Source organism: Podarcis tiliguerta (genome assembly GCF_965153285.1).
Source record: "Podarcis tiliguerta genome assembly, chromosome: 10".
In the NCBI taxonomy this organism is placed as follows: domain Eukaryota; kingdom Metazoa; phylum Chordata; class Lepidosauria; order Squamata; family Lacertidae; genus Podarcis; species Podarcis tiliguerta.
Window position 1 is genome coordinate 17,822,026 of NC_139543.1, and position 26,187 is coordinate 17,848,212.

The 26,187-nt window shown below is 41.6% G+C and overlaps 1 protein-coding gene and 1 long non-coding RNA gene across 5 annotated transcripts in view; one reads left to right on the forward strand and one right to left on the reverse strand.

Moving 5' to 3' along the window:
- Window positions 1-21,727, reverse strand: part of LOC310658318 — a 648,769-nt gene extending 627,042 nt beyond the window's left edge. The window contains exons 1-2 of the long non-coding RNA XR_014502225.1: window positions 21,409-21,727; window positions 20,098-20,655 (exon numbers count right to left, since the gene is read on the reverse strand). This is a non-coding gene — a long non-coding RNA (uncharacterized lncRNA). The remainder of the gene's footprint in view (window positions 1-20,097; window positions 20,656-21,408) is intronic.
- Window positions 1-26,187, forward strand: part of POT1 (protection of telomeres 1) — a 71,294-nt gene extending 45,107 nt beyond the window's left edge. For all 4 annotated transcript variants that reach the window (XM_083399611.1, XM_083399612.1, XM_083399614.1 and 1 more), the window contains 10 exons: window positions 5,748-5,911; window positions 6,616-6,692; window positions 7,485-7,526; window positions 8,903-9,059; window positions 11,157-11,362; window positions 14,011-14,146; window positions 15,621-15,715; window positions 18,280-18,371; window positions 21,734-21,839; window positions 24,193-26,187. In XM_083399611.1, the coding sequence (XP_083255737.1) occupies window positions 5,748-5,911; window positions 6,616-6,692; window positions 7,485-7,526; window positions 8,903-9,059; window positions 11,157-11,362; window positions 14,011-14,146; window positions 15,621-15,715; window positions 18,280-18,371; window positions 21,734-21,839; window positions 24,193-24,302 (1,185 nt within the window). In that variant the 3' untranslated portion in view covers window positions 24,303-26,187. The remainder of the gene's footprint in view (window positions 1-5,747; window positions 5,912-6,615; window positions 6,693-7,484; window positions 7,527-8,902; window positions 9,060-11,156; window positions 11,363-14,010; window positions 14,147-15,620; window positions 15,716-18,279; window positions 18,372-21,733; window positions 21,840-24,192) is intronic.

A 26,187-nucleotide genomic window follows, 5' to 3' on the forward strand; every position in this document is an offset into this window, starting at 1 on the left:
CTTTCCTTGCAACTTAATGGTAAGATGCTTCTCATTATACATGTCAGAGCTCTGTATTAAGAATTCCCCGAGACCTCCAGGTATAGGGCGGTATATAAATTCTATTATTATTATTATTATTATTATTATTACTACTACTACTACTACTATAATAACAACAACAACAACAGCAACAGCAACAGTAATAATTCCAAATATGGACAGAGAACGCTGGAAGGGATAGAAATTATACAGCCCAAAGAAAAGCCATTTGCTTCCTTTCTCTGTCCTCTCTTCTCCCAGGGCCTTAGGCGAGCTGCCCCAGTAGGCTCTGGCAGTGCCACCTTGCCAAAAAATCCCCTGGCATCATCTTGGCAACTGCATCACCCCCATTAGGGTTCCTGGGCAGGAGCAAGCAAGAACTTTAGAGCCCGTTACTGAAAAGAGCCAGAGGGCTGCATCGCTGGCTTTTTCATTTGTCTGCACCTCCTCAGGGCCCTGACACAATGTCACTGTTAGGGAACAGGGCTCAAGCCATAGTGGGGCAGGCGAATAATAATCAATAGAAAAAAGACAGTCACGGAACTGAGAAATTGCACAAAACAAATGAAATACCGTGAAAATCCCTGAAACGAGAAGTAAGCAACTAGAAATATTATCTTGTGGAAATCAACTAAGTAATAAAAGTCAAAAAGCTTAAGGGAAAAAATTAGAAAAACCTAAAATAGAACAAAACCTTAACGGGATGCCGGCTACAAACCTTGTTTCACTGAACTATTTAGTTTCCTCAGAAGGAAATAGAAAAATCATAAACTTTAAATGACCAAAATTCAAACATGGCCTAGATGTTACTGCAGCGTTTCAGCCCTGTTCTTGAGTTTGCTTAAAATCTAAAACAGCTTTATCTTGTATTTCTTTATTTAAATTTGTGCCATTTAGGTTTTTAAACCTTTTTGTAAAAGCAGCACTAGAATTTTCATAGTGGGGCAGGCAGGCATAAAGATAGCAAACATTTGCAGCTGCCAAGCTCAGTACAGTAATACCTTGGTTCTTGAACAGCTTAGTCGCCGAATGCCTCAAACCCAGAAGTAAGTGTTCTGGTTTGCAAACGTTTTTCAGAAGCCGAACATCCGACGCAGCTTCCACTTGAGTGCAGGAAGCTCCTGCAGCCAATCGGAAGCCATGCCTTCATTTTTGAACGGTTTCGGGAGTCGAATGGACGTCCGGAACAGATTAAGTTGAAGAACCAAGGTCTTACTTTACTTCCCTTTCCAGTGCCAGAATGTAATGTTCAGCACAGGATGTGTGCATCAGCACCAGTGAGCTATGCCACTTGCTTATGCTAGATGTCTTGCTCTACTTATTGCTTCATTTAGCAGGAGGCAGTGTTTCTGCTCCCTCCAGCCTTTTCTGCTTCTTCTGGGGACGGGACGTGGTTCTTGCATGGTAGCAAGCCTCCGTCATACTTTTGTGTTGTTTTTCCAAACTGGAATATACATGTTAAACTGTTTTCCTGAACAAAGGCCACAGCCACAGTTTTTAACCTCTTTTCTGCATTTGAAATTTCTTCAGGATTGAGTTGCTGTGTAAATTGTTGGTCAAATGGCAGGTGACTCTATTCAATAGCATCATGTTCATTTTTGCAGTAACAGCTGGAGTTTGGAAGTGGAGGTTTAACGTATAAATCTGCTTTGTGCTTTCTTGCTGCCACAAAGACAATAGCAGCGTCTGTATGAAAATGACATGTTTAATTTTATTTTTAAATTATACATATTTGAAAACTTGGTGCTCAGTGTGAAGGCACATAAGAAGCAGAAAACATTGGAAAACTGGGTGGTGGAAGTACATTATGTTTCACTTAATAACAGCACAGTGTGAAATTTATATCTCTGTGTTCCTGCCAACAGCAGTTTGTCTTAAAACACTGCATATTTTTTCCCTTGAATGCAATACAAAACTTTAATTTCACTAAATTGCATGCTACTTGAATGGTAAATTATGTTGCTGCTTTTTATTTGCTACTGATGAAAATAGGTTAGTGATATTGACTATATTTACATTTCAGGTCTTGTATGTTTCCCAGCCTTGTGTTGCATGGCACCTGGATATGCTGTACACCAGAATAATACTTATTTGTTTTAGTATTTGTAGATCATGCTTCAGCATATGCTCATGCTGTATACAGACATTAGTATTTATGTATCATTGGCAAAGGCCGCTTGTAGCCAACACCTTCCCAGTCCCATCCCAAACAGCAAGGCCAGTAGTCAAGGGTAATTAGATTTGTGGTCCATCACATCTGGAAGACCTCTCCAGTCTTTTTGGACCAGCAGGCCCATTTTGAATTTTCAGAAAATGTTGTGGGCTCCACTCACAAAATAGCTGCAGTGGGGATGTGGCCCTAATGCAACATGGGGCATGGCATAGTACAAAATGAGAGAGAAGGCACCAGACAACCTTCATGGGAATTCAGCTGTGTCCTGCTGGTTCTAAATGTGGAGCTCGCACAATATTCTCATAGAATTGTAGAGTTGGAACGGTCATCTGGGCCAACTTCCTGAAAGGCAGGAATCTCAACTAAAGCATCCATTCCTCACCCACCCTGCAACGGTCTGTGGCCATTCCATGCCCACTGAGTGTGCTCAGTCCTCCAACTGTTTTGCTTGCATGGGTTCCCCCTTTTTGGCTTCTGCCAAAGAGAACATGGCTGGCTGGCTGGAGCAGCGATCCTGCCAAGTATACTCCACATTGCCAGATTTTGTTTGACATCCCATTTAATGTGACTGTAGTAACAACCTGAGCTAACTCTTCTGCCTGGCATTTGTACAAGCATTTGCGGAATAGCACTGGTGGTTATTGTCTTTGCATCCAACCCAATTTTTATATGGATGTTTAAACATAAAACTAGCTTGCTTTTGTGTGGGTGGGTGTATGTAGACTCATGATTAGAATTTGCTCTTTACAAGCCAGAAGTATACAATGCTGCCCTCCAACGGAAAATACTTATATTGCACATACTGTTACATGACTACAGCCTCTGCTGATTTGCTCGGCTGTGTGAACATATTTTTTAAAAACTCTGATTGCATCAGCTTTGCTTAATTAGATGTAAACAAGACATAGCAAAAAAGATACATACAAAACATTTATTTCTATTAGAAATAAAATACAATTTTATTATTTTATAGTTTGAACGATTAGTCTTTAATAATTGTGAATTCTCAATGTTGCACAGCAAGTATCTTCCGAAACTGAGTGGAGCTTCAAAAGCAGTTCATGTTGTGGGGCTTCTACTATTTAAAAATGGGGAGGCAATAAAATGGCATGCTGGATGTGATTAAAGAAGCTCTTCAATTACTTATCCATCTCCTGGAAAAAGTAAAGAGCAGCCAGGCCAGCAGATTCCAGTTAGGCTCCAGAAGGCCAAGTCCCCACCCTGTATGAGCAACAACCTCCTGCTGCAAACCCCTAAAGGAGGGCAGAGCAACCAAGCCTTTTCTCAAGGGCCCAACCAGGCCTGTTTTTAGAACTGTGAGCAGTCTGCTTCCACCTCGGTTGATTAATATGAGAACCTGGTAACATAAGTTTGCTTGATTTAATCTTCCCTTCTCTCCCCTTTTTTAAAGATTGCGCTAGTTGGTGCTTACCAGTTAAATTGATGTGTAAGCTGTTTGGGGAGCCTTTCTGGCTGAAGAGTTGATATAAATGCTTTGAATGAATGAAGTTTTATAGGCTAGGGTCCAGAGGATTACTTTGCCAGGGTAGTAAACATGGTGCCCCCTACCACCACCAGTTTTGTTGAATTACAGTGCCCATCCTGACCGTAGGACCTGTTGTCTGAGGATGATCAGATGTTGCTGAGCTCCAGCTCCATCAGCTTATCCTGCAAAGCCCAAAAGCAGGCATAGGCAAACTCCAGCCCTCCCAAACATCTGGAGGGCCAGAGTTTGCCTATGCCTGCCCAAATGTTTCAGGGAGATTATCTCCACTTTCCATGCAACATAGAATCATAGAATCATAGAGTTGGAATAGACCACAAGGGCTATCGAGTCCAACCCCCTGCCAAGCAGGAAACACCATCAGAGCACTCCTGACATATGGTTGTCAAGCCTCTGCTTAAAGACCTCCAAAGAAGGAGACTCCACCACACTCCTTGGCAGCAAATTCCACTGTCAAACAGCTCTTACTGTCAGGAAGTTCTTCCTAATGTTTAGGTGGAATCTTCTTTCTTGTAGTTTGGATCCATTGCTCCGTGTCCGCTTGTCTGGAGCAGCAGAAAACAACCTTTCTCCCTCCTCTATATGACATCGACTTCCCTCGCCCTATTGAGTGAAAGAAACCTATGCCAAACTGCTTATGAAACCCCCCTTGGCTTTTAGAGATGTTTGCATGCCACATGGGGAAAACGCTACATTTAGTTTGCATCCCCTTATACACAGGGAACTAATTGCATGGTTCTTTGCCTCAGAGTCATAGATTTCGATAGAGACAAACCTCTCTCTTTGAGTTATGCTGCCATAAGATGTGCTTTAATAACATTGCCGCAAACTTCCATTTTCAAGGCCTGGCCGGTAGCTATAAAGATCACCCTTTAAGGATATTTATTTTGTTCTACCGCAGGAATTGTCCATAAAGTAGGATTTTGGAGTAAAAAAGGCCAGTTGCTCAAAATCCAAGCGTCCTAATTTTTATGTGGTTTTATCTCTGCGAGGCAGGGCGTTCTGCTCTCACTGAAATGCAGGAAGTGTCTGTGATACATTGACACCATCTAATGGATGTTAAAGGAAGCAGCAATAGCTTTGAGAGAGATCCCTTGGCATGGTGCTAAAAGAAAAAGGGGGATATTCACCTTTATTTAGGTGACTAAGAATCCACCACAACAATAAATAAACATCTCCAGTTAATTAATGCAATTCCAAGTAAGTAAATGTTTACTAGACACCATCCCTGACCTTTGGCCTTGCTTATCCAACAACAACTAGAGGACCATGGGTTCCTATAGGAACTGTTGGAAGCTGACTTGAGAGAAGGAAGTTGAATGAAAACTGAAGGAAAAATTAGTAGACTTCTGCTTGATACATAAAAGACAGGGCTCTTTCTATTGTTTTACCCTGGCTGTGAATCTTATCCACAACCATAGAGATTTGGTTGGTCCTTTCTCCTTTAAGTGACCCTGCTGGGTGACCCTGGGCCAGTCACACTTCTCTGAAGTCTCTCAGCCCCACTCACCTCACAGAGTGTTTGTTGTGGGGGAGGAAGGGAAAGGAGAATGTTAGCCGCTTTGAGACTCCTGAAGGGGAGTGAAAGGCGGGATATCAAATCCAAACTCTTCTCTTCTAAGTTTTAGGTGAGATTTTATTTTGTTTAACTGACCGTCTACTGTGGGGTGAAAATTCTGCGCCCCTGTTTCTATACTGAGTTGTTTTATCCTGCTCCTGGTTTTAACATGCAAAATCAATTTTAGTGATTTGAACTGTTTTATGGTGTGCTAAGGTATTTTACGTTTCTTTTTTGTAAGCTATTCTGAGTTTATTTTCTAAAGGGTGGTGCGATATAAACTCATGTGGTATTTTATTTCATTGACGTGCTGGTTTTGAACAAAAAGTCCTGAAAGCAGTTTGTATGCTAAAAAGGAAACAACATGTTCAGAAAAGTTGTCTCTGGCACAGCGCGGTCTAGTTGCATGGCATCATCTTCCTTAACTCTCTTTTATAGATGAAAACGAGTTTTATTTTACCTTCTGAAATAACTGTTTTATATATTTCAAGGTTGGAAGCTTTATTAGATTGTACAGTTTGCATGCAAAATTCCAAAGTCGGGAAGGTGAGCCTAATATTTCATATCTGCAATTTCATCTTCATGGTGGTACCACGTACGGCCGTGGGATTACAAGCCTGCCGGAAGGCCACGCCGATGCTGAGGATCTAAAGAAGTAAGTAAATAGAATTCAAGATAGGGTTGTGCCATATGCCCAAAATTTCCCAGACATAGCTGGAATACTGCAGTCGGAAGCAGTGTCCAGGCAGAAATCGCAAAAAGGTCCCAGGAAATCTGGACGTATGGCAACCCATGTTGCTTTTCATGATTTCCCTAAATTGCTCAACAACTTTGGCAACTCTAATTCAAGACAGCTGTCATTTGGAAGAAGAGTAGGGAATGAGAGAAGCCCTTCATGTTACTAATGGTCAGCCTTTGCTTCCGAGTAATCTGAGTGATGGTTACTTCTAAACTCTATATGCATGCTATTCTAATGAATCAGTATGCATAAGAGCCATTGTTGTGGCATGATCGGCATAGAATTAAAATCAAGCAACATTAAGGAACCACAGAAAAATAGCTGTGTTTCAAGGCCCTGTCTTTTAGGGGGATGCTATCATTTTATCAGTGCACGCCAGTACTGCTTTGTATTTATAAAACTCAAGTCCAGCAGTGCTAACAATCTGGCTGTATTAGCATGTGAATTCAGGGAGTCATTGCAGCATGTTCAGATTCTGTTTTTGAACATGGTCCCATCCCAATGGAATGAGAAGCACAAAGTAGATTTCATCTGAGTTAAACAAAATCCCATCTGCAAGGCCATTTATTTGTTTACTTCTGTGTTTTGATTATTTTCTTCAAAACCTTTTTCATTTTCAGATTCCTGAACTCTGTAGACTTGATGGAAGATGAGTCTTCAGAAAGTCCTTTAGAATCCGAGAATGCTTACTTCACATGTAAATAAACTTGAAAACAACACTCAGCTCTGTCTTCCTTGCTTTACAGTATAGTACTTCCATGTTCTTTTTATGAGTTGCCTACCGTTTCTTTTAACGCAAGATAAAAATATTCAGGAAACCCTAAAAATGTGTGGACGTGGGCTGTGGTCCATCACTGACTTCTTTGATCACAACAGCTGATTAAAAATAGCTGAATTACATAAGATAGTTTTGCTTTCTATGTTTATGTGCAAAATTGTTTTCTCCGTCATCTCGGGTAAGAAAATATATCCTAAGATTATAGAAAGTTTAAGTGACAAGCAGGTGGCAACATTTTGCACCTCATATCATGATATTTGGGACCACATTACATTTTCTGCCAAATAGAATATGCAATCTACGTGTGAAGCATGATTGATCATATCTAAAAAGATCTATTTTTTCCGTTTTTTAAAGATTTTATAATGTTATTATGTTAATGATTTCATTGTACACTATCATACTTTTCAAGAACAATAGAATTGTACCATTGCAAGGAACTCCAAGGATCATCTAGTCCTACCCCCTGCAATGCAGGAATTATTTAATGAGTTGGAATTTTAGAAATACTCTTATAAATAAAAATTAAGTGATAACACTGTAAGTAGTCAAAGCTTATGAGTACTGTTGCTCAATCATACCGCTTGTCATCTTAAAACAAGACATTTCAGTCAGTGTTGAAATTCGTTGTGGCATATTGATGTCTCTTGCAGTTTACAGGGAAATGTAAGTGGGACAAAATTAATTCCCCCTTTCTTTTCTTTTTAAAAGTAGGATCTTGTTCAGAAGCATGCCAGGAGTTATCCGTTACAGGTAGGACTCACAGATGCAGTATACCTTTGATCCAAAGAAGTTCTTCGTGCACGGTGTTGTTTTTTGCAAAGTGTTCTCCCCTGAAGCACTCTGTGCTTCACCAAGCCCACTTTTCCAGCTTGTACCCACTCTAGAATGGCTCAGAGTGTGGCATGGAAAGCTGCAGCTGAATAGAAAATCAATAGAAGTAACATTCTGCTCAGCTAAGGCATCTTTTGTATTGAGAGTAGGGAGGCCTGAGATATTTGAACTTTGCGAATTTTGATAGGTACTGACCTGATCCACATCTCCCTGACTAACATGCTTATCGAAATGTAATATCCATCAGATTTACGCTTTCCAAATATCCCAGCACTGTCCTCTGCTCAAAACGTTTCACAATACAGTGGTGCCTCACAAGACGAAATTAATTTGTTCTGCGAGTTTTTTCGTAGAGCGAGTTTTTTCGTCTTGCAGAGCACCACGGCGGGGAGGGGTGGGGAGAAGCAGGGCAGCTGCCGCAGCCGGTCCTTGGACTCACCCGCGCCTTGTGGACACCACGCGACGCGGCTGCTGGAGGGCGGCGGGGCTCAGGAGCGTGACTCCGGCTGCAACGCTTGCTGCTGGCGGCAACGGCTCCTGAGGGGAGCGCGCGAGGGCGGTGGGCAGCGGCGTGAGGCAGTCGGAAGGTCGGCCGGAAGGTGGGAGGGAGCCGGAGGAGCCGTCAGCAGGAAGGTGGGAGGGAGCCGGAGGAGCGGGGAAGCGAGCGTGCGACCGTCGCCATGACTGGAGAGGCAGGGCTGTTTCGTCTAGCGAAGCAAGCCCTTAGAAAAATCCGTCTTGCGAAGCACCTCAGAAAACGAAAAACCCTTTCATCTAGCGGGTTTTTCGTCTTCTGAGGCATTCGTCTTGTGGGGTATCACTGTACGTTTTCAAAACGCACATGAAAATATGTTTTGAAATCCACATTTTGAGATGGAAAAAGTTTTAAACCCTTATGTAGGGTGGATTTTAAAAGTAGCAGATGAGATTGCATATATAGTCTTATGAATGAACACATGCACAACTGACATGGATCAGAAATAAATTGGTTTTACCCATTGAAACACTTCATATTTCTTCCTGTTAGGCCATCAGTTGTGCAGATCAAGGGTGCGCCCAGTCCTATTTTGGTAAAGAGCTGGACACAACAGATGTGTGTATTTTTAATTTCAAAACATGAAGTGTCTATTCACATAAGTGCGTATTCAGAATTGTCACATCTAGACCACAGAATGAATCCAGAACTTCCAGCAATTTAATAAAGCTTTGTTTAAATTTACTTCCGAGCTGCTATTTTCCTCTCATTTTATGTTTGTTCACATCAATACAAGCCTTGATATCTTTGTGTTTTACAGTGCTGAGAGATCACCAGCATTTTGAAGTGACTGCACTGAGTACTATTTTGAACAGCAGGAGTCCTCAGCCGTATCGCATCAGAGCTAAGCTGAGACAATTTGAACCTGAAAAGCTTCATCAGTCTGTTAAACTTCATTGTCCCCAGTGCAATTTGTTGTAAGTGCCATGATACATTTTTCTCTCATGCTGCTTTGGAGATGTTGCTTACATAGTTTCCTAGATTTTTGGCTCAGTAGAACTTGGATGTACAGCAATATCAAGGGTTGGTTATCATATCCTTTTGTCATTATATATTCCACCCTAAAAATATGCTAAAATGCCTGTCTAGATAAAGGAACATGATATTAGCACTTTAAAAATTTGCTGTTGTTAAAATATAACGGGCACAGTAGAGATTTGTTTATTATTAACAAATGTTTAATTTGCCCTTGCACAAATAGCAAGTACAGTCGTACCTCTACTTATGTATCCCTCTCGATACGGAATCTTTGGGTTACGGCCACGGCAAACCCGGAAGTGTATACTTCCAGGTTTCGCCGCATCCGCAGAAGTGCTCAGTCACGCCGTGTGCAGAAGTGCGCTTCCATTTACGTTATTTTTTGAGTGTGAACGGACCCCCGGAATGAATTAAGTTCGTATCTGGAGGGTCCACTGTATCACTTTTTTTTTTTACTGGGTAAGGTGTTTTTGCTTCATTGTGTGGTGGGTGACATTTATGGTATCAGGCAAATGGACTGACAGACAGGAGAAGCTTGCAAGTATTTCAGGGTGTTCCCTTCCCCCATTTTTTTATTGAGAGACTTCCTTATAGAAGGCAGAGAATGATTCCTCCATCCCTAATATCAGCTTGGCTTCTTAATTACTCTACCTTAATAAGTAGCAGTCTTTGCTCTCACTTTTATAAGCAAAAGCAAAAGAAGCTATGGTGATCACTTTGATTCATGTTTAGTCCTAACTTCCTTTTTAATGTGGGATGCTCCAGTACTGAGTAATATAAGGACCTTAAAATTCCAGCGGCGTGCAGAAAGAGGGTTGAAAAGCACCACAAAGCATCAAAACAAAGAAGAGATCAGGCTCCAGCTCTTAGTGGTACAAGGCTTTTAATTTACCTCCACGTATTTTGGACTTCAATACTCCTTCAGGAACATGAAATGCTTACAAGTTCTTTAAATTTAGAAACACCTTTTAATGAAAATCTGAGCTATTCCTTTACCCCACTCTCAGTACCACTATTCACTGCGGAGATGTGGAGAAAATAAAATGGAGTCTTAAAGCTCGTTTAAAAGATAGTTCTTAAGCTCAGATTTTCAGAACAAGGCGTTTCTGAGCCTGTTCTCCGCTTTCTTAAAGAACCGCAGCCTCCTTTCGCCAATTACCTTGTGTCTAAACATGCACGCGGAAAATTCTAGCCAGTGGCAGAGCTTCATGCTCCCCCCGCCCCCCTCTTCCTCTGCCAGTGAGTCTAGCTATTGTAGGATTTCTGTCGGGGCTGACAGAGCCGCAGCAAGATTCTCCCAGCAGCAGAGTCGGTGCCACTTACCAGGAGGGGCAACTTGGCAAGATCAGGGCTGTGTTGATGTGCCAGCAGAGCCAGCTCAGCTCTTTAGCCAGTGTGCCCACAAAGCCCTCACCTCATTTCCACTGAACCCCTTCCAGTAACAGGCAGTGAGTCCCCTGGGGCAAGCTACTCCTGAATTGCACGATCCGTTAAAATATCAAATATGCTGTTGTTGTTTAGTTGTTTAGTCGAGTCCGACTCTTCATGACCCCATGGACCAGAGCATGCCAGGCACTCCTGTCTTCTACTGCTTCCCACAGTTTGGTCAAACTCATGCTGATAGCTTCGAGAACACTGTCCAGCCATCTCATCCTCTGTCGTCCCCTTCTCCTTGTGCCCTCCATCTTGCCCAACATCAGGGTCTTTTCCAGGGAGTCTTCTCTTCTCATGAGGTGGCCAAAGTATTGGAGCCTCAGCTTCAGGATGTGCCCTTCCAGTGAGCACTCAGGGCTGATTTCCTTAAGAGTGGAGATGTTTGATCTTCTTGCAGTCCATGGGACTCTCAAGAGTCTCCTCCAGCACCATAATTCAAAAGCATCAATTCTTCAGCGATCAGCCTCCTTTATGGTCCAGCTCTCACTTCCATACATCACTACTGGGAAAACCATAGCTTTAACTACACATCTAATATATTCCACAACATCATTTTGAGCAGGCTTTCGTAGATTGCTTCAGACTGTTTTTTTCCCCCCCAGGCAAGAGGTTCCGGATGGGAGTGAGCTTGATCTAATTATACAGGAAGCTTCAGCTACATGTCTAATGCCCGATTTACAAAATACATCCTTCTGCGAATCTGTTGTTTGGGATACTGAAAACCAGGGACAGCGACGTGTGGTTATTCATTTTGTAAAGCATGATGAACTACTACAAGACCCAGAAGACAGTTTGATTATGATAGAAGGTTAGTTAATACAGCTGTATGTAAGAGATCAGATGGTATGCTACACAATATCTTCGTCTTTTTAAATAAAGTTTAAGAAATACTTAACTATTTTTAAAAGTTTTGATCCTGATAAAAAGTATCTGTCTCTTGCTGTTACCCTCGTGTGATTCCACTAAACCAGAAAAACTTCACAAGAGAAAATGTTTGCAGCATACATGTACAAGTTTTCTTATCAAATTGATTTGTGCCCTTAAAAAAAATCAATTTGTGACCAAACTTCATGCACTATGGAATAGTTAATTGGCAAGCCCCGTATATATAATGGACTCGTGCATAAAACACATTGCACGAATCATTCCCATGAAGTCTCTTGCCTCTTCAAAATCTTACCTTGAATTTTGCCCCCAAGTAAATCTGCTTTCTTTCTCATAGTTCTGCAAAATACTTAATGGTGTTTGTATATAGGGGGAAAATAGAAAAGGGGAAACTAAGCAGGAAATTTAGGTAGCACTCCTTGATTTGAATCTGTGAGATACATTTAAGCATGAGAAGAGAAATGGGGAGGACAAGAATAATCTTAAGAGAGAATTGCTATATAGTGAATTGTGAATGAGACACTGAATAATAAATCCAAAGCTTTATTTCTTTTTTTACAAATGTCTTTGTACAATTTACCTTTGGTTCCATTTTAGTTGGAATTCATATTGTGCCCTCTAAGAAAGTATTTTACTACTTCTAGTAGCTGGATAATATACAAGCCCAAAAGCCTTTCCTGTTGCAAACGTACTGTACTTAGTCATCCTCTGGATGTCAGTGTTCTCACAGAGATAAAGCTGCGCTACTGTGAGAAAAGCAGTAGGCAAGCTATGTTTTGTTTTTATTCACGAGCCATACCTCATGTATTTTGGGCACACGAGCCTCTTAAATGAATGGCATCACCCCAAGAAAAGGAATTACTCAGCCGCCATTCATTTTGTGGGCTTTTGCGAGAGAACCTCCTAGTGGACTGTGCCCATGTGTTTCTATTATAGCTTTTCAAACAACAGTTGTTTGTTCCAGGAGCTCTATATTTTTGTGTGAAAAATGCAAGTAACAATGATTGAAACAGATTTGATATTAATTTGTATAAATATTTATGAATCGCCTCTCAGAGCATACTTCACCTTCTAAGGTGGTATTCAAAATACAATATAAAACAAAACACGTGAAATCAACAGCGATTATCAGCTTGCTTCACAACTGAACTAAGCATATTGACCTATGCTGAAAGCTAGACAGAAGAAGTACTGTATTTTTCTGTCTATAAGACTCCCCCATGTATAAGACTATTTGGTGGGACTCAGATTTTTAAAAATGGGGGGAGATGTATCCGTGTATAAGATGCCCCCTAATTTTCGACATTATTTTAAAGGAAAAAGCCTAGTCTTATACACGGGAAAATATGGTATGTCCCTCTTGGTTCAGTTGGATTAATTAATTGGTCCTTGGCTGCCGAGTCTTGAATTTGCAACATACCACCCACTGGTATCTTCCATGAAATACATTTCATCATGTTTGCCACTTTATGAAATCCTAATGAACCGTATCGGACGTTTGTGTATTTTATATTTTTAAGCTTGTATTCCATGCATGGTGTAGAGCACATTTATTTCAGTTATTTCTATACTGCCTTCAGGATACCAGTCGTCCTAAGGTGGCTTGTAAATAATATGACTGTGTTCTACTTCCGCTGTCAGAACACCAGTTGCTGGAAACCACAGGAAGGGCGACTGCTGTTGCACTCGGGTCCTATTTGCGGACTTCCCATAGGCATTTTGCCACCCACTGTGAGAACAGATTCCTGCTTATTCTATTTATCTATTTATTTGTACCCCGCCCATCTGGCTGGGTTTCCCCAGCCAGATGGGCGGCTTCCTCAAAGACAAAAAATACACTAAGATGTCACACATTAAAAACTTCCATGAACAGGGCTGCCTTAAGATGTCTTCTGAATGTCAGGTAGTTGTTTATCTCTTTGACATCTGGTGGGAGGGCGTTCCACAGGGCGGGTGCCACTACCGAGAAGGCCCTCTGCCTGGTTCCCTGTAGCTTTGCTTCTCGCAATGAGGGAACCGCTTCTCGGCGCTGGACCTCAGCGTCCAGGCAGAATGATGGGGGTGGAGACGCTCCTTCAGGTATATTGGGCCAAGGCAATAGAATTGTAGTTTAAGAAGACGATACAGAGTAGTTGGTGGTAGGAGCCCTGGTGCTGGTAGTGGGGTACAGACCAGCAGGAGCAGGTCCTGGGGTCATCTTCACCTGGCTCCTTCTGGCTCCTGGAATCCTTTGTCCAGCTGGAACAGACTTTCAGGTGGACTTTGCCCACCTGCCTGCTTATTGGCTGGATAGCTCAGTTGGTTAGAGCATTGTGCTGATAAAGCCAAGGTTACAGGTTCAATCCCCGTACGGTGCATATTCCTGCATTGCTGCAGATTGGACTAGATGATCCTTAAGGTCCCTTCCGATTCTAGAATTGTATGATTGTCTGTCTTGGGATCCAAATATACACACATTATATACGCAAGGATGGTCAGGGATAAATTTGATAACTTGGCTCACTGCTGTTATTTAACGTGTTATCAGAGTATTAAAGTAACCTAAATATAGTTATTTCTGTTTATTAATAGGAGGGACACTGAAGGAAATCTTGAAGCTCTCGAAAAAATTTAAAGGAATTGTACCCGTAAGAGCCACGGAAGACGATCTTGTGTTGCTGGATCTTTCGGCTCCATTTCTTTGGCAAGGGAATATACCACACTATGGGTAAATCAAACACACACACACACACACACACACACACACACACAAAGGGGCTACAATATCAAATCTGGCTTCTTAGCTCCAATTCTTATGCTGAAACCTTTGATTGGTTGTTAAACCTTTGGAAAATTAGTTACTTTATCTGTCCTTATAGCAAATAATAAAATTGAAGAAAACAGAATGATAAGTTCCTTGCTGGGTCCATATTTTTATGCCTGTGCTATGGGCAGGGTAGCAATCTTACATGTGCAAAGTGCACAACTTCTGCTTCCTTTGAATTAGATCGGGAAGTTGTTTCATACACTAGAGTTGTGCATGCGTTACCAATACTCTAAGATGTGCCACTAGATCACTGGGGCAGGATTTAATCCATGGCAACAAAACCTGCAAAGATGGTAAAGGCCTTTTTATGGAGGCATTTGTAAGCCACGAAAGGTAATATCGCCTTAGTTGTGCCTCATCTGTAGTACCGTGTCCACCTCCGGGCAAAACAATTTGAAGAAGAAGTTCAGGATGACAGTGATATCCATATGGAAAGCAAGTCCTATGAGGAAAAGGTTGTGGGAACTGGATGTATTTAACCGCCAGAAGAGAAGACTATGAATGGACATAATAGCACTGTTCAAATACTTGAAATACATGGAAATGGCGCCAAGTCTTGCTTGCTGCTGCTACCCCCCAGAGGGTTAGATCTACGTAATGGGTTTCAGTTACAGGAGGGTAGAATTTGGTCAGACATTAGAAATGGTAACAATGGATCCAATTTCTTGAGGGAAGAAATTCTTTGCTACAAGGGAAGAAGTCAGTGGAACTAATGAAACTGAAATCACGGTCTTAATTCATCTTGACTTAGACCCAATTATATTGGACAATAACATTCACTTTCTCTACACTAACAACACTTGGTTTATTTTCCGCAGTCATCAAAAGTTAAAAGATGTCTTTTAAAGCATGCTATACAAGCATTTGCATACTTTTCTTACCTGGAAAAATAGTTTTGTTGCAGCTTTCTTTTTAAGACGTACAAACACCATTTTTATGTTGATGATTTTTATGGCTATAAAAATGTTCTAAGTTCTTTTTTTTAACATTGCCAAAGTACTAAAGAATAAAATTACTCACTCGTTAGGGCGTGGTTAAATTATTAATTCAGTCGTGTTTTAGCATATTGTACCATACCAAATTTATTACTTCTATCGCGTGAAGCAGTTTTGTGTCATTAAACAACAAAGAGCAGTGTTTAGAAAATATATGCTTAGCAATGTATCAGTTTGCCTGACATTCTTCAGTACAACTGACCAAGGAATTTATTTTTGTTGACAATATCTTATAAAAGGCATTAAAGTTTACTGGTTTTCCAGGCCATATAAAATATCTGTCTATAAAACAGCAGGAAAATGTTCTTCTGACAAGTTTGATTCTGAGAAAAGGTAAATATACAGAACAGTTAATGCTATTGTTTTGTTTCAAACATTAGGTGCAAACACTGTTCAAATCCGAAGGCAATAGCAAGCTTGAGTCCCCTTGCTGCACAGAAAGATCCATTGTGGGAGCCCGCTACCATAGCACAAGGTTAGTTTATGCTATTATCCATATTTTTATTCAGAAGTATTTTTATTCAGAAGTCCTGAGTGTAAATAAAACCACCCAGTAATGTCTGAGTAAGGAGAAAGCTGCATAAATCTGAAGATTTAAAAAGTTATTGAGTCCATTTGTGCCTTGTTCACTGTCAGGGAACTGCCATCGGAGCTGGAGGCGGAGAGAAGGCTCCAGAGGGATGCCAGAGAGGGTCCCAGTAGGGAGAGAGGCAGCCCATCCGCTGGGGAAGGAAATCAGCGTAACACCAGTGGAGAAGGGGGGCAGATGGGGGAATCAGAGAGGTGGCTCCAGGACTCCTCACCGGAGACCAGCGGAGAGAGTACGGGTACTCCGCTGCCCACACCCTCCCTGCGCAGAAGACTTCCGCGCAGGGAGAGTAGGAGGAGACTGGGCGTCAAACAGCTTCTATGCTGGAAGAGGTTCAAGAAACGCCCACTGACGGATTCTGCCAGTGACTGAGGCAGCCACGAAACTTGAGGCTGTCCAGACAGAAAGGGTTCAACCAGGTAACCTAGCCAGGAGTGGCGGCAACTTACGCACGAGCAACCCCTAGAACCATTACATTCACGTAGGAGAGCAAAGTTATATTAAGCTGAATAAAGAGTCTCTGACATTAATCTCAAATTAGATTGACTTAGGGTACTCAAAGCAGCACATTACGCAGTGCTCAAAGCCTGCCCCCCTTTGTGAACAGGCCTCTTCTTGTTGTTTAAATAAGGGCATAATTGAGATGTAATAAATGGCTGAGTTGGTAGAGCATGAGACTCTTAATGTTAGGGTCCTATGTTTGAGCCCTACATTGGGCAAGAAATTCCTGCCTTTCAGAGGGTTGGACCAGACGAGATGATCCTTGTGGTCCCTTCCAACTCTACAATTCTATGCCCGAAAGAGGCAATTTGAGTTTAGCATACGGAGCTTTCCTGGAATCTCAATCTGATACGTATTAGTCTGACATCTGATGCATAGGAAATAAAATATGTAGCTTTAAAGTTCTACAGAGTCCAGTGCTATTATTATACGCACGCTTCCAAAAAAGATCCTGCAGAATCATTTGATCTGAATTAAGTAATAGGGCTTTTCTGCTATCCCCATAGCAGAGTGCAATGGTGTGTAAGTATTATTATTATTATTATTATTATTATTATTATTATTATTATTATTATTATTATTTTATAAGGGACTTCCAGGAATGGTTAGGTTCCGAACACAGCATTTCGTGCTGTGGTCCCTATGCATAGATCTGCACACCCCCCCCCCCCCCATGGAAGTGTGTTATGTGAATTCCCGAATTTCTGGAAGTAAAATAAAGCATGATTAGCTTCATCACAAGCAATAAATGCAGGAGAAGCTGATTTTGATAGTTGATTTATGTAAATATTCACAAATTATCACAAGTTCCATTTAGGGTGGCTTTTGTTCTCGAGAAATGACCTTGATGCTGATTTATGTAAATAAGAACAAATGCTGGTTTCTCTGTTGCACAGCATTCACCTTTCAAAAGATCCGCATTTGAGCAGGCAAGAGGAGCTGAATTGCTCTGTCTTGCTCCATGCCTGTACTATGTTCACTCGTTTGAATCTTGTCCTAGCAGAAGACATACAGTGGTGCCTCGCAAGACGAAATTAATTCGTTCTGCGAGTTTTTTCGTCTTGTGAATTTTTCGTCTTGTGAAGCACAGTTTCCCATAGGAAATGCATTGACAGTTTCCCATAGGAATGCATTGACGGTTTTAAGAAAAAGGCGCAAGACGTTTTCGTCTTGCGAAGCAAGCCCATAGGGAAATTCGTCTTGCGAAGCAACTCAAAAAACAAAAAACTATTTCGTCTTGCGAGGCATTCGTCTTGCGAGGTACCACTGTAATAGCGAAACACAACCAGCAGCTTTCTGTTCTCCCGCCCCACTGTAATCTACCTGAACAACAACAGCAACAAAAATGAAACCAGAACCAGAACATGGAACCAGAAAACTTAATTCAGTGGCTGTTCATATCTTCATTGGACTCTGCTTTAAGAATTTAAACTATACAAAATAAATTGGTGGGTTATTTTAATGGGATACGTAGCAGAACAGATCTCTGCAGGGGACCGTTCTTCTACCAAAGAATCAGTAGCGCTTTCCCTTTCAGATTTCCTTAGGAATAGAACTGGGCAGAACAAAATGAATCCGCAATAATGCTGCCAAGATGTCTACTGGCTATTGGGAAATAACTTACAAAGCCTACATGAAATTAAAATTTTCAGTGGATGCAATTGTGTATGTAAATGCTACTGAGCATCTTCCACAGCAGTGTTACTATGTTACGAAGGTTCAGTATTGATAGCTTGTGTGCACATGACTGCACAATTCACTTCAATAGAGGGAGCAGTTTAGTTGGGAGCCGTTCATTCACACTGGAATCCTCTACAGCAGAAATAAATCGGTGGATGACAGTGGTGTTTATGTTGTCTGTATCTCACCGATAATATATTTTTAGCTTTTTATTGCTCTCTTGTATTGAGTAGTCTCTAAACACAACTACTTATTTTCCTCCTGCTTAGCTTTAGGACTTGTGCCCCTTGAATATGTCTTTGTGATGAAGTTTATGCTGGACGATGGGACAGGAACCCTGGATGTCTATCTCATGGATTGTGTAAGAGACGAAAGCACTGTACTCTGAAAATGTTCAGTTTTAATATAAGCATGTGCTTGTATATGGCTGTTCTCTCAAGCGACATGGAGAGAGGGGCAGAGTTGCAGTAGAAGCAGTAAGAACTATGATCTAGTTTAAAAATGATTTAGTTAAGCTCATGTGAAATTAAATGAAAATACAGTGGTGCCTCGCAAGACGAAATTAATTCGTTCCGCGAGTCTCTTCGTCTAGCGGTTTTTTTGTCTTGCGAAGCAACCCTATTAGCGGATTAGCGGCTATTAGCGGCTATTAAAGGCTTAGCGGATTAGCTGCTAAAAGGCTATTAGCAGTTTAGCGGCTTAGAAAAAGGGGGTGGGGAGCGAAAAAAAATCTCAAGACTCGCAAGACATTTTCGTCTTGCAAAGCAAGCCCATAGGGAAATTCGTCCTGCGAAGCGCATCGAAAGGCATTCGTCTTGCAGGGCACCACTGTAGCCACTTTCAAACCTTGATTTTTAGATTAAATACAGCAGCAGCAACAGACGTATCAGTCCCAACATTGAGAGGGCCTGACCTCAACGCTAAATGCTAGACACAAGCAATTGAGCCTGTTGTTCTTCTTGACACTGGATGACCGCTAACTTTTCTTTGCCCAGATTTGGAACATTTTGGAGCCTCTGTTGTTTTAATCCCCCCCCCCCCCGTGTCTCTCTTTGGTGCTATGGCATGCCACCATTCTGGAACTACAGTGCGACACGCACCGTGCTTGATTCCTTTTGTATCCTTCTCTCATCCCCCTCTTCTCTTTCTCTTAGTTCCTCTCTCCTCCCTTCCTTTCCAGCTGAAGGAAAGGGCTAGAAAGAGTTTCTTGAAAAAGTACTTCGGGAAGCTGCCATGGGATGCAGTGGTGGCCTTTAAAAGAGAATCAGACTTGGATGGCTTTAAAAGAGAAATTAGACAAATTCATGGGGGAAAGGGCTATTGATGGCTACTAGCCATGGTTTGTGTGTTCTGCCTCTGTGGTCACAGGCAATATATCCTTCTGAATATCAGCTGCTAGAAGCCACAGGAGAGGAGAGAGTGTTCTTGCGCTCAGTAAACCTACAAGCATTTGGTTGGCTACGATGAGAACAGGATATTGGGCTAGATGGGTCTCTTGCATGATCCAGCAGACTCTTCTTGTGTTAATTTACAATTCTCCGGGGGGGGGGGAGATAATTGTGGCCCCTTTCTACTTGGGGACAGTTTGCCCATCACTAGTTAGAATTTAAGAGGGACGCGGGTGGCGCTGTGGGTTAAACCATAGAGCCTAGGACTTGCCAATCAGAAGGTCGGCAGTTCGAATCCCCGCAATGGGGTGAGCTCCCGTTGTTCTGTCCCAGCTCCTGCCAACCTAGCAGTTTGAAAGCACGTCAGAGTGCAAGTAGATAAATAGGTACCGCTCCGGCGGGAAGGTAAACGACGTTTCCGTGCGCTGCTCTGCTTCGTCAAAAGTGGCTTAGTCCTGCTGGCCACATGACCCAGAAGCTGTACGCCGGCTCCCTTGGCCTATAAAGCAAGATGAGTGCCGCAACCCCAGAGTCATTCGCAACTGGACCTAATGGTCAGGGTTCCCTTTGTTGTTGTTGTTGTTTAGTCATTTAGTCGTGTCCGACTATTCGTGACCCCATGGACCAGAGCACACCAGGCACTCCTGTCTTCCACTGCTTCCCACAGTTTGGTCAGACTCATGTTTGTGGCCCCTTTACCTTTACCTAGTTAGAATTTAAGCAAAGCCAAATCAGAAACAAGATGAAAAAATGTGCTTGTTCTATAAAGAAATGATAGAATGGCAGTCAACCCCCTCACAGAGGAATGTGGGAAGCATGTAAAAATTTGTCAGTCTGACATGCTTGAAAAAAAATGTAAAAGTAAGGTTATTACATATAGATGGACATGAAAATTACAAGGGGAAGTGTTTTAATTTCTCTTTAATTTACCAGTTCTTCATATCCTGAAGTGTTGCAGCAAGGTACAGCAGTATAACTTCCGAAAATATTTAGAATCTGAACTCTTCAATTACATAGAAGCTATAAAACAGAGATAATGTGATTACATCTACTCATACCAAATAGTACTAATTGGCACCTGTAATTTCTGTTATTTTTAACTAAGTGTTGAAACGCGAGTTTATAGTGTAGTAGACAAGACTACAGAGTATTCTGTGAGTTAACTGCATATTGGTGGTAGAAATTGCTCAACATACACTTGAGACATACATTCATGTTTTATTAAGATCTAGCCTGTACAAATGTGGTAGATTATTTCTATTTTAGCTATTGTCAGAGCTGGCTCCGGGTCCCAGCTCACCAAGGACCAACGCTAGCCGGTAGTACAGTATCAAAGTCTTTATTGAAGAATAGTCTCCTTTTACAAGTCTCAGCGTCCCCGCTCTACGTCTGAGCTTTAGACCGGCGAAGCTCTATCTGGATCTTCGCCCCCTGTGCACCAGCTTAAAACTCTAATCTTACTCCACCTCCTCCTTCTCTCTCTCTTCCTCTGGGTCTTACTACCCCCCGGGGTCTCTTCCCTCCTGGACTCTTCTGACGCAGAGCTGGACCCCTCTGACTCCTCCCCCTCTCTTCGGCGTGCTTTAGGACCTGGCTCCCTACCCGGGCTGCCCACCTTGCCGCCCTCCTGTACATTTGAACTTGGCGCGCGCGCGCGTTTAACTTTCCTGATGACCGTTTCCTCGCTCCCTGACGAGGGTGTGGCCACTCCTGCCTCACGCTCTCCCTCTGCCTGCGCGCTCCCTGATCCCGATGCCTTGGACTCCTCCCCCCTACTGCACTCTGGGGGGGAAGCTGGTCCGGATTTCCAGCTGTTACTCTCTGAGTCCCCTCTGGCCCCTTCTTCCCGAGGTGTCCCCCTTGCCCTGACCATGGGGGCCCCTTTCTGTGAATCCTCCGAGTCACTGGAGAGACTCAGAGACCTCGGACTACTGTTGTCGCTGACATTTCCTTCCGACTCCTCCCCCTCGCTCTCCGTTTCCTGCCTCTCCTGTGACTCTTCTCCTGAACCCCTGACAGCTATGAATTTTAATAAAGCTAAGGCTGGCATGAATTCCTTTGAGAGGGTGAATCTAGATTCACTTATGAATTGGATTAAAGTGAAGATGTTTTTTAAAAGGTGCTCCTTCTTGTTATACCAGAACGTTAAAAACAGATTTAAATATTAGGCTGCTTATGTGAATAAACAATGCTACTCCCTTCTGTTTTTCTTTATTTGCATTGTGTTACAAACAAGAAGTGTGAAACATGTTTTTGTTACATGTAATTTTCATTTCTTTGCCAAATATCTATTGACTAATTTAATTATATCTGCATCATTTTTCCTGTTCTCCAGAAAGATTTCTTCCAAATTCCAGCTTCTGAAGTCTTGATCAATAATATTTTTCAAGAGAACATAGAAAGGATCATGAACAAACTTTGCCCTTCAGGCACAAAACTAGGTAAGATAATTATCATAAATTTGGAAGCATGGTTAAAATCTACATAAGTTTATCTTTTTTATTTTTACACTCTGTAGGAAAGAGAATTAAATTACATCTTTTCCTGCTGTACCACAAAACTACACTGGTTTGTAGCTCTGTTCTTTTTAACGATATAGAGGTATCATTTCTCCATTGGCTGCAATAGTCGAAACAGAGAATTTGGTACAAAGGATAACTATTCTGTACAGCATGGAACGTTTAAACTGTATCCTTAAAGAGCAACCTGGCAATTTAGCAGCACTTATGGATCCCAGGTTTGCAGTTTTAAAAATTTTGCGCCTATGGAGGCATTTCAAACAAAATTCTATTGGTGTTTATTGGGGATCCCCCCCTGTGTATCTAATATAGCTGTCCACTTAGAAGTTGGACAACCACCCATTAACGCGCGGTTGTGGATTTTAAAGATACACTACTGGTTAAAACTTATTTTTCCCCCGGCCGGTTTGGCTCCTTTAACACTCTTAGACACCTTTCATTCTACCTGGAAAGCTTCCCTGTTTGAAAAGATAAGAAGCTTGGGATTCTCCCCGCAGATCTTGATAGCGGCAGGATATGGGAGAGCCAGAAGCCAAGTGCTCCAACGCATTAGGGACATAGAGCTGCAATGTCATATGGGCAGAATGGATAAACATGCCACAATTAGAGACTTTGGGAGAGGGTTCTCACCCGCAAATTATTTTGCTGATTTACAAATACCTAAGTACAGACACTCCTTTACCCTGGCTAAATTTAACGTCCTGCCCTCTGCCCTGCTGCTAGGCAGATATGAGGGCAAACCATATGAGTCACGTGTTTGCCCATGTGGCTCATCGGAAGTAGAAACAAGTCTGCATGTACTGCTGCACTGTAGTTACTACAAGGATCTGCGCCTGACCTTTATTGCCCCAGTTCTACAAAAGCTTAAAAATGTACCAGAACTCCAACGTATGAGAGCCTTGGTAGAGGATAAGGTTCCTGAAATTACGATCAATGTTGCCAAATTCTGTGTAGCCGCTATTAGGTGTAGGAAACAAGAGCTTGCCAATGTCAATATGCAGGCAAATACTTAATTCTATTCATGCTGCCTAATTTTAAATTGCTGTTATGGCCTAATCTGCATTGAAATCGTCCTTTGTTTTTTTTTTTTCCTGGTGTTATGTTTCGCTGACTAGCTGTACGAGTTAATCTGGTCTGTGACCGTTTAATAAAATTTGATTTGATTTGAATTTAGCAGCACTGAAAGGTGTCTTCAAATGAAGTCACAGATGGTATACTTTAGTGGCCCTTCTGTTCTCTTATATATGCTGAAACCTCATGAAACTATCTAGAAAGCCTTAAGGACCTCTGTACATTTGCCAGCCACATTTAGTCCAATTGGTTGCCAGAGAAATTTAAAGTTGCTTTTTCCCGTACGAGAATGTGACTGCCTGTATATACTTCTGAATTAAAACTATTTGTGTTTGTTGATGACAAATGCTAGCTTCTTGTGCCTGTGTATTACTGAGCCCGGTTTCATTGTATGAGAATATTGTGGATTGTTTTGAGATTTTTTCCTCCCTAATAGAACTTGAGAAATACATTCTGGCCTTCGGAATTTAACTGCGCATAGTGCAAATATCTGATAGACTCAGCAACAACCATGACACTTTATTGATTTTATGCCGAATTTGGGGGGGGAGGAGAAATGAGAAAAGTAATATCTGCCATGCTAGCAAACACAGGAACATTGATTTCACTTGGCAGCGGTTCATGTATAAGGGACATTTTTTCGATGCAGAGTGCTTCAAACAGAAGCCCAGCTGAATTTTTCATGACTCACCCAACCAAGTTTTTGTTTCACGTGAAGTAGGATAAGTGCTTTCTTTGGCATCTTAAATATGTATACAGTCGTACCTTGGATCCTGAACGCCTTGTGAGTTGAACATTTTGGCTCCCGAATGCTGCGAACCCGGAAGTGAGTGTTACAGCTTGTGAATGTTCTTTGGAACCCGAACGTCCGACGTGGCTTCCGATTGGATTCCTGCAGCCAATCAGAAGCCACACTTTGGTTTCCAAGCATTTTGGAAGTCAAATGGACTTCTGAAATGGATTCCGTTCAACTTCCAAGGTGGACTGTAGTGTCTTGGTTGCAATCCGTGGTGCTGTTCCCTTCTGCGCTACATGAATACCCTTGTGATTATAGCCACATTGTATGTGTCAATATTTCTGTCCCACTGCTGTGATTCTGATTTATGCTTAACGTTTCGAGGTCTATACAAGTTTTCTTTTTTTGGTCACAATTCTTGAATACAGAAAATGCACATTAAAACCAGTCATTTGCTTTTGATTGTAGACGACCTGCCGTGGCTGGACTGTTTTATCAAATCCTACTATGTCACGGATGGAAGAGAGCAGCAAATTTGCTATCGGGTTTTTGACACTACGATTGCTGAAGATGTCTGATATCCAGCTACTTGGAATATTTAAGGGTTTGTAATGTTTGTCGATTTCATTTGAATATATAAACAATCCAGGGGACGTTGTAAGCTGTTTGCTTTTTTATTAAATGTGTAAATAAGTACTTTGTTCTGAATCAACATATAACTTAAAATGGATTTTTTTATATACTGTTGTTTGTCATGGAAAATCCATGTAAGTTCTTTGTAGTTCTCCAGGTAACACACAAGAGTCATAACTCACAATTCCCGCCCCCTCAAAAAAAAGCTTATTAGTTTGTTATCTTCTAGTCTAGCATGACTTTCAGAGTCAAACAAAAGTCCTTAAAGAAACTTAAATGTCCTTAAACTCTTGAGCCAGTCCTAAAATCCACAGTGTGGGGCCATTCTCTAAAATGGCGCAGGCTGTCTTTGATTAGAAAATATTGCTGCAGTGCAATAGTCCATGTGCAAAAAGCTTTGGGTTATGCCACAATACAGATAGGATTTTATTAGCTTCTTATCACTGTTGAAACATATAATATGATGCCTTCGCGTTCAGACAGATAAGAAAATATCAAGAATATCAGGCACATGCATGCATACAGTACAGTAATAGTATTTGAATCTGGACTATTCTGTACATACAAAATGAGCACAAAATACCTGCCAGCTAAGTGCTGTTTGTGATGGCACTTTCAATTGTGTTTGCCCCTCAGATCATGTTGCACGTGACCCAGGCAGCTAAATTTGGTGTTGGCTACACACTCCAGCTGATCTTCTTTTCTCCTTTGCATAATCTGATTTGGGAACCGGTTTTAGAGCCGTGGAGTTTCAGGCTAGTAAGTCACTGTACTAATTGGCTCTTAGAGTGAAACAAATTGCTCTGGGTTTCTTTATCTGCAGTCCGGTATACATATGTTCATGCAAGACTTTAACACACAAAGTTTTCATCCGGTGGGCAAGAATTGTATCTTATTAAAATGTATTACATGCTGGCAGCTACAACACTGTATTCCAAGCCATGTAAAATATTTAATATAGTCTTGATGCATATCATGTGGCTTATTTTTATTTTTTTAGGCAATTAAGAATAGGTTCTTGCAGTTGTTTGTGGACTTTTACTATAATGGACATTATTTCTGATCCCCCAAAGCACTTAACTGCAAATCTACTGAATATAAGGGCTTTGAGCTTAGTTCTTTGCCTAGGAATGTATGACTGGCAATATTTCTCAAGGCATCTGCTACTCAGCACTGTAAAAGCATTGAGAAATAGGAAAAATTAATCAGTGGGAATTAATTCTTGCAATGGAGGGGTCTTAAAATCTAGCCCTCTTGCAAGCACTTTAATCCCATTGATTTCAATGGGATTTAATGCTCGGATTAGTCAAGGGCCACAATCCCAAACTCCATGCAAGCAGACTGTCCTATTTTAGACTATCTGTGCACCTGACTAAACCTAACATTCCTGAAGTTGGAAGAAAATGGGACAGACCCTCTCTGCATAGAGCTCCAATGTATGTCAGAGCTGCTGTGCGCACAGTGGAATCAGTGGAGTAAAAATCAATTGTGCACAATTTATGTCTGTGGAATCAGGTCCAAAAAGCTCATTTCCAAATATTTATTCCTTTGTACTTGTTCTTAATAGCTTAAGTGGATTTAAGCACAGCAACCGCAGCTTGTCAAGGCAGGCTACCTTCTGTTGCAAACGTTTTGTGTGCCTGCAACATTATTTCCTCTTGTATTTTATTATATGGATTATTTAAAAGCATTATTTGGCATATAATTCAGTGTGTTTTGTGTTGACTTTGTGAAACCTTTTCAGATTTATGTTTGTGTAATATAAGATTTGGGTTATTTCAGGATGTTCAATATTGTAAATACGCACGTGTTTAATAAACACTTTTCATT